This window comes from Thalia democratica, chromosome 8 (genome assembly GCF_965202585.1).
Source record: "Thalia democratica chromosome 8, ktThaDemo2.hap1.1, whole genome shotgun sequence".
Classification (NCBI taxonomy): Eukaryota; Metazoa; Chordata; class Thaliacea; order Salpida; family Salpidae; genus Thalia; species Thalia democratica.
In genome coordinates, this window is record NC_139172.1 from 26157031 (window position 1) to 26166276 (window position 9246).

General features: G+C 26.1%; 1 protein-coding gene across 1 annotated transcript; it reads right to left on the bottom strand.

Moving 5' to 3' along the window:
• Positions 1-3442: 3442 nt before the first annotated feature.
• Positions 3443-8588, bottom strand: LOC145842505 (BET1 homolog). The gene is made up of 4 exons (XM_082949962.1): positions 8478-8588; positions 5902-5975; positions 5339-5395; positions 3443-4247 (listed from the first exon to the last, which is right to left on the bottom strand). The coding sequence occupies exons 1-4, from the start codon at positions 8494-8496 to the stop codon at positions 4086-4088; spliced, it is 312 nt and encodes a 103-aa protein (XP_082806088.1). The 5' UTR covers positions 8497-8588; the 3' UTR covers positions 3443-4085.
• Between the last annotated feature and the right edge of the window lie 658 nt (positions 8589-9246).

Consider the following 9246-nt stretch of genomic DNA (forward strand, 5'->3'; position numbering starts at 1 on the left):
TAAAGCTACTTCAAATATGTTTTTTAATAAAAAAATTTTTTGATCATGACAAATTTTTTTTTATTTATATGGTAGACTTTTGCGTCAAATTGAAATTTTACAACTGAACATGTGAAAGTTGTTAAAATTCAAGGTTTTTTTATTGATTTTTGTACGAAATTCTAGGTTTTTCCAGGTTTTTTTTTCAAAATTTCTCAAATTCCAGGTTTTTCAAGGTTTCCAGGTAAAGTGGCAACCTTGTTTACATTACCGAATACTATTTATATAAAAATGTGTTATTACTGTTGTTCAAAATGCACTAATTAATTGTTGTACTTTTACGTAATATCTAATTTTTACAATTTTGGTACTGTACTTAAAAGTTTGCCTTTAATTGGATAAAATACTTGGCTGAGGATGCGTGTTGAACGCAGAAACAGTTGGTCCAAGAGAAGTTTATTTTTGTGCAACTTTATTTATCAATAGATATATATATCAAGCAACAACAAATTTATCTAATTCAAATACCATCCATCGTCTTATAATATAACTCTAAGAAAATCAACAAATTGCCTCAAAAATATTTTATATACTGTAAAACATTTTGTTATAGTCTATATGTTTTCATGATCAAACCTAATATGCATAGCAAAATTTTGCATATAGATTTTTACTTATATTTTAAGTTTTAAAATAATTACAGGAAATAAAACAAAAGATGACCGCAGCTTCATAACAGTTTTAAAGCTAACAGCACTTTACTGTATAATAACCTAACTAATAGAATTCTTTAAAAAGTTAGGTACAAAGTTAATTTTCAAAATGTGGCTACATACCATGGTGTAGTAAAATATTTTCTTCTCAATACAAATATCTTAGATCTTTTCGCTACATACAACGATTTTTCACTATAGTTTACGACACTTATAACTTTTTAGAACAAATTTATATCCAGTTTGCAAAGTTAATTTCTAGCTCTTAATTACTCATTAACTCAGAAATAGAAGTCTAAATTGCAGTTTACAAATGGGTCAATTATGACTTTGAAAAAAGAAGAAATGTAGCAAAAGATCTTTTGTTGAAAGTTCGTCTTCCTTTGCTATTAGAAGGTTCTTTCAACCGCGTTGCGAAAATGAAGATGTGTTTTAATGATATATGTTACTGTGTTGCGTTGCTAATACAAAATTTACAAAACATAAAAAGTCCCTATCATAAGAAACCAAGTACTTTTTATTCGCACAGGTCTTGCATTCAAAATTCGTTCAGCGTTATAGCTAGTGGTGATTTTTGTGTATCCTTACGAACTCGAAGGTAGATTAGCACTCAACACTGCTTGAGAAGGAACTAACGGTCGCAAAAGAATTAGCACCAATGATGTCAGGACGATACAGTCATAAAGCAGTGTGCTGTGGAGGCGGTGTTTGCGTTTCTTGTGATGTGAATACAGATGACAGATTTGTAAAAACGGTAGAAAATTTTCCTTGGTCACTAATAAATGGAAGTGTGTTGTTAAGCTGTCGGGTCACTAACTTTTATGCCCGTGCTTTTACTGATGATGTCTTAGTTTTTGGTGGTTAGAACCACGTTAATTTCTTTTGACACGAAAAGTATTTGTTGGAGAAAAGTTGCGAGCATGAACGAGAGCAAGTGCAGTCTGTACAGTTTTTGAGGAAACAGTTGGAGTTTCGGGTGGACGGAGTTTTCGTAAGTCTCTGGAAATAAAAACTATTTAATCGTATAATCCTTAGGCGATTCATCGATTGCATGAATGAAAGAACATATAGTCATAGCTTGATTGTTAAATCAAACAAGTTGCATGTTTTGGGAATTGTCTATTTCTGTGGAAGAATGGATTGCCAAGTTTTTGATTCTACGAGTAGAGCATTTGCTGCTTTGAACGCACTAAGCTCGTTAGATCATTGGCTACTTCAAATGAAACTTTTTCAATTGAGACAAGCTTATAAGATTTAGTCAAAGCGGTATGAAAAAGAAAACTGAAGTTTTTGCTTATGCTGTAACTTTAAATCCGCAAACTTTTTTGCGTTCATTTTTAATGAATTTACAAGAAGAACTAAGAGAAAAGTGTTTTTAGACTGAAAGTTTTGATCAGGGTTGTCAAAAGTTTAAAAAAAATTTCCAGGATTCTTAAACTTCTTCCAGGTTTTTCAAAGAACTATTTTCTCGGTCCAGACGTAGTATAAAATTAATTATATGGAAAAACAGTCATAAATAGTATATCAACATTGAACAAATAGTGTAAAGCTACTTGGAAAGATTTTTACATAGAAGTTTTTTCATTGTTTTTTTTATATGATAGGTTTTTTGTATATGATCAAAATTTCATTACTTTACATGTAAGAATTTAGGTTTTTTTTAAACTTCTCAAAATCCAGGTTTTGGCAGTATTCCTGTTTTTTTGGCAACCCTGGTTTTTGTTAGAAGTTCATGACTTATATAACGTTTTTATTTAGTTTTGTCTTATTTAAATAAACAAAGAACTTTTTTTTTTGGATAATGACTATTTTTATTTTAGTATTTACTTGCTTTTTATACTCTTTTTGTATATAAAAGTAGCAGTAAACCCCATTTATATTATCTGATTCTAATGTAAAAAAAAGCTTTTATAAGAAAACAGTAATAAATATATAGAAGTTTTCACATTATTTCTTAATTCTTAGATTTTTAGCCTAAATTGTCAAATTCTAGTTATACCCAGGTTTCTAGGTTTTTTGGCAACCCTGTACATAACACATGGAACCGTCTTATAAAAAATATTTATAACAAAATTTTATACAATTCACTGTTCTTATTTAGGCCTCCGGTTAGGGTTACTTGAAAACACAAATCCCAAAACACCTACTACTGTTACAAACAGCAGAAAGATACTTGACTTCAGTCAAGTAGGATCTTATATGCTAGGTAAGAATAATAACTTCAAAATGTTAACAATAGTGGTCTAAAACATGTTATATACAAATTTTGTAGGTAACTATAGTTTTCTGTTTTACTGACAAAACAAATCATATTTATATCTAGCTTCAGAAGAAACTTGCAGTTGAAATGAAATAAATGTAAACTTAAAAGTTTGTAAATTTTGATTATTCAAACTTAAGACATATTTATGTCACGTTTACAGGTAAGTGTTTTTTAATCTACAATAAATTTAAATAAGGTAATGTAAAATGGTAACTAAAGATTTACAAAAAATCAAAATTTTGAGGCTATTATATTAGAATAACAAACGTTGGTCAAAATTCTAATAATTTGTTTATGGTGTGATACAAAGATTTAAGGATACAATATCCACCCTTATATTATCATAATTAACTAATTTGAATTTTTCTTAAGTAGATAATTTCAAAAAAAATTTAATTAAAACTAAGCACTAACAAGTAATTATTTAAAGAACAGTTATTAAAAAAAATGTATACAAAATTTGATTAGATAAACACTTTAATCGAAAAACAAGCATTTAGTAAAGTTTATTAGCAAAAAGTTAAACAGTTCAACTAAATACACTTATCATATAATTTTTAAGCTAACAAAGATTTTTCTTAAAAGCTAATTTTATTGATTATTAGACAAAATACAAAAATTTAATTTGGCAAAAACTAATGGTCATCTACTTTTAATATGTAGACAAATATTATTTATGTTTAGCTAAAAAGTCATACAAATTCGTATTTGTAAATAAAGATGGTATTAAAAAAGAAAAACACCAATAAAAATAAAATGTTTGGTAAAAAGACTTTTTTTTACAAAACTACTCCAACGGAGCTTATGGAATTGCAAAAGTGCAGCTAGCAAGAAACAGCGAAAACTATTTAGTACAAATTACACCAACTACATTTATTCACATCAAAATTAACGTGTTAATTTTTTACCAAGTAGTTCTTTAAAAAATAATTTCTAAAAAAAACAAACATAGTTTTTACTCATTTAAAACTTAATTTTTAGCACTTCAACTACCAAAAATTAAAAACTGAAACTTGGTAACAATTTTTTTTTTTTTTTTGTTGCAACACAACACATCCATGTGTGTGAATGCAAAACAGAAAACGAAAAATTAAAATAAAGAACATTTAAAACATTCTACAACGAGGACACTAACGCAGCCTGATGAGGAAGTACATCGCGAAGCAGACCGCCGCAACAAACAGGAACATTTTGAACCAGAGCTGCATGGAGCCGCTGCCCCTCATCAGTTTCACTTTCAGGTTGTTCATCGTGGTTCTCAGGTAGTCGCCAGTCCGGTCCATGTCGTTGTCCTGTGACGTGAAAAGTTTATGAGTCAAGTTAAAAAGCCCACTGTAAACTCTTGGATTGTATCTGCTTGAGCAAAATCAGAACAAATTTTCGCATGCTTACTTGTGAATGAATATTATTATTTAGATTTGGTTAAACTAATTTGTGCTTGTTTATGTTGATGGTAATACGAGTTCACTTAGGCTTAGTGTTATAGGCTTAAACCGTAATCTAAAAAGACATTTTAAAAGGTATTAAGCACTAAACTTAGCAAAGTTAAAAAATAGATATAATAGTTGAAAAACAAACTATGCTAATAGCATTTTCGCATTAAGGGCATAGAGGGGGGTAAATACCCTTTTTTGGTTTTTTGTCTTATTTTATATAGTTCTTACTAAGCTACAAGATGCTTTTTACAGATTTTAAAAATTCAGAATAATTTTTGAGATATAGTCGGTCAAAGTTGGAGGCAATAATAGGAACCTTATGGGAGGCGCAAACTAAAACGGCAAATAACTAGAAATCACTAAAAATCTATTTCCTCCTACGTTTTTTGAGATAACTACCTCAAATTTTTAGGAAATGTTCCTTGCAATATTTGGAAAATTCTGTATGAACAGAATTTAAAAAAATGTAAAAATAAAAATTTTATTACAAAAAACTAAAAAATTCTGTTTTTTTTGATTATTTTTTATAAAAAAATTTATTTTTAAATTAAAAAAAAATTCCTTTTGACAGAATTTTCTTAATATATCAAGGAACATTTCCTGTAAGTTTTAGGTAGTTATCTTAAAAAACGTAGGAGAAGATAGATTTTTACTGAAATAGTCTATTTTTGCCATTTTAGTTTGCGCCTCCCTTAAGGAACCTATTGTTGCCTCTAACTTTGACCGGCTATATCTCAAAAACTATTTTGAATTTTTTAAATTTGTAAAAATCATTTTGTAGCTTAGTAAAAACTATATAAAATAAGATCAAAAACCAAAAAAGGGTGTTTACCCCCCTATGCCCTTAACAAGACAATTAAAGTTAACTTAACATTCTAATATTCAGTGATACACATTTTAGTTTAAAAAACAAAAACATAAGAACTATTTGTTTTGTATTTGCTTACCATATCTTGTAACAGTTGATTTTGATTTTTAATTTCTGATCCCATATCTATAGATAACTGTGAAAAAAAAATTGAGAAGTTTATAATACAGTTAGTGCAAGTTTTTCATAATAAAGTTTAAAAGATTCTTCATTGACTCTATTAATAGTTTTGCTTTCTTACTAACTTAATCTAAATATTCCAAGTATAAATTACCTAAGCTCAAGAATTTATTCATACATATATTAAATTTAGTGATTTAAATTTAAATCAGAAGATAATTTGACCAAAGTAAAACTAAACAATTTTTGTTATTGTTTTAAAATGTAAAAAAAAAACTCTTAATCTTTTTGGAAATATTTTAGAACATGGTGAGTTTCATACAGTTCTTATTTTAACAGAAGACAAAATTAATTTGCTAAAGTGAAAATCAAAGTTTTTTGTCTTTTTTAATTTTAAAACTTTAAAAGTTTTACTGGACTTATATTTGCATAAGTATAAATTAAAAAAAAAGAAGTAAACTTTAACAAAATACAAAATTAAATACATAAATGGAGTTTGTTAAATAAATGATAAAATCTTACAGATTTAAGCTGTCTGACTTTATTCATCATACCATCTTCAAGAGCCTGATTTTCTTCCCTGTAAAGTCTGTCATCTGTAAAAATTAGCAATTGAAATACCATAAAACTGATACTATAAAATAAACAAAAAGTACAAAATAAAGTCTGTGTTAAAACAGCAGTCTTTAAATTATCAGTATCTAACATAGAATATAATCATACACATTTAAATTTGTATTCAAAAACAATATAATTTAAAAACAAAAAACATTGAATCAATAACAACTGCATACTAATAACTCAAATCTTTTGCTAAACTATCAATCTAAGACAAAATTAAATTTAAATCCAAAAGAAAATTTAAAATGTCTCAGATTTTTAAAAATATTTACTTAAAATTACATCTTTTACACAAAAAAATTGATCTGTTGTCTTTAGAATCAATGAGCAATAAAAATATACTTTGTGAATTTATGTACATTTTAAAATAACTTTAAAGTTTTAAAATATTAGAACATGGATGGTTTGGTCAAAACTTAACAAACAAAACAAACATGTATATATAAATATACTTTTTAAACAGATTTAAAATCACAAAAAAATACAGTAACATTAGAATATGTATTTTAAAGAACTTTCTTATAACTGGTTCATAACAGAATATGTTAGTTAATCAAATTAAAAACACACAATATTTTTAATTTTTTGTTTGAAAACAGAACAGAAATCAAAACGTGTTTAATGCTTTGGAAATAAAATAGCTAATTGGGCTTTAAAATGACTACAATATTGTTTTTTTAGTTAAGTTTTAAATCAATATCATAAAATATTAGACATCAAAATTTTCAAGAGCAAAAGTTTTTTGGAAATAATATAAATTGTGTAGGTGCAAAAAATTCAAGTTTTAAGAAAGCTGAGGTTTTCTTATTCCTACTTTCATTAGTCAAAAATTAACAATATTTTTCATATTAACAACTTATAATTTTTTACTGAATAAATGAAAAAGATTGCCAACTAATTTGAATTTTTACAAAAAATTTTTTATAGGAATTTTAAATCTACTTATGTAGGCTCTATTTTAACTTCATTTTTTAAGTTTGTTAAATTTATTGTTTTCAAGAAAAAATAAATTAAAAAAATTAGTATACAAGAATAATATTTTTTTTTTTCACTATAAATTTTATCAAACTTATAAAATTACCTTATAGGATTAAAAACTTAAAACATTATGCCTTTTTTCTTAAAAATAAATGAAAAATATCTATCTAAAATATAAAAACTATATATATAACTAGATATTTTTCACATAAATTTAATCATGGGTAAAGAATGTTTTGTCACCTTTAAAAAACTTAGTTTTTTATCAAAAAATAGTTATATTTATTTCAAACTAAATGAAATTGAAATATTTTAAAGAAATTTTAGGGAAATAGTTTTTAACTTTTTTTAGAGAATTGTTTACTAAAAAGTTAGTTTTGTTTTATCTTCTCAGCATTAAATTCAAGAGACATACAGAGTTTCTAAATTAATTTTCAATTTTACTGAGCAGTCTTGCAAAATAAGAATACTTTTTTTGAGATTTTCTGTCAAAAAAAAGACTTTTATTTATAAGTGCTGGAAATAATCAGCATAACTTAAAAATCAACAAAGTTTGCTGAAGATCAACCATTATTGACTTTGTTGAAGTAAATTAAAAATAAAATATTCTGTTTCTTGTTTTAAAGTTAACATATCAAATTTCAAAGCATGAAATGTTCAACCATACACAGTTGTGTGGGAAATTACTTACTGTGTACATAAATTTTGATAAGTAGTAAAATTGTATTTAAGACATTTTATAAAAGCAGTATTTTGTAATTGTTAAAAATAACTTTTTTTTACTTTTTATTATAAAATACAACAAAACATATTGAAACTAGTATTTGTAGTAGAAACTCACTTATTTATTTTATTAATGATAAAAAACTTTTTGGTTTATCAGTTTACTGCACATAACTTTTAAAAAATTGAGACCAGTTTTTTTCAAAAATATTAAACTTTTATAAAAACCTTTAAACGTAAAACAAAGGGCTAAATTGAGGTGTCAACAAACAGTTAATAAGCACTACTGTGTACTAAAACTCAAATTAATAGAATTTGAAAAAACATTTTGTTAATAAAGAGTTCAACTTTATTTAATTTGCACAAGGTATTTTCAAGCTTTAATATAAGTTATTGGCCGCATATTGCCTACCCCTAGGCTAAATAATAAATAAAATCAAACCATCGAACAAAGATGAATCTGAGATCATTTTTTAAGTTTGAATACATCTAAGTTCTTGTTTAGGTTTGTAGTATATTGTGTTTACCACTTTATAAAATATGCTAAATTTAAGAATACACACTGATGATATCAGTTCAAACTCTCAAATTAAATTTTGGTTATCTGGAGAGTCATAAATTGAAAATGTCTCAAGTTTAAATTTGTTTATTTAAGTACATATCATTTACTAATAAAATAGTACAACAAGTTTATTCATTTTTGTTAAGCTTTAAGAACAAGAACTGTCTATTCAAATAATATTTTATTCTAGATAAAACTTATCAAAATAAACTACCTCCTCCCGCTCTCCTCATATTCTTTTAGAAGCTTTTGTGTAGGCAAGCCTTTTGAACGTTAGGTGCAAGTTTTTAATTGCTTAGTAAATGTAATTTTTAAGTAAGGTAACAGTTTCAAGTAAAAGTTTAATACTGATGTGTAGTGTTTCTTTGAGGGAAACACCCTAAAAAATGTACAAATGAAAAGTAAACCAGGGAATAAAACTGAAACAGAAAAAATTTGAAGCAAGTTCGTCACAAATAAAGTTCTTGTAAATCTAGCAGTTGTAAAATTTATATTTTTCCTGTACTTCATTTTTTCAATCCAAGGTCTATGACGATCTGATCTGACGAATCTAGCATTTACAGAAACTACATTTAAAAAGGACATAATCTATGGTATGGTAACTTATGGTGAAATAAATTAGAATTCTCAAATAGATAACGATTGTAATAAGTATTATTTGGCACTATGCTTGGTTGTGGAGTATCGAATACATCTATCACAAAATTATTTTCAACGATGTTGCAGAGTTGTAGAAAACTAAGGTTTAAAACTAATACGTTTTTCTGTTACATTCACATTTAACGTGACTCTTCTGTCTATTTTTATAAACAATTTTTTTTTAAACAACTATTTGAATTTAAAATAGCTATCTCTATAAGTTTTCTTGATAGTTTTCTTATTTTACAACTGTGTTAAAAACTAGACCTTATCAGTGAAAGTGCAATAAGATACCATAAACTTAATGAGTTTATTAGTAAAGCTAGATATTTTTTGCTCCTCTT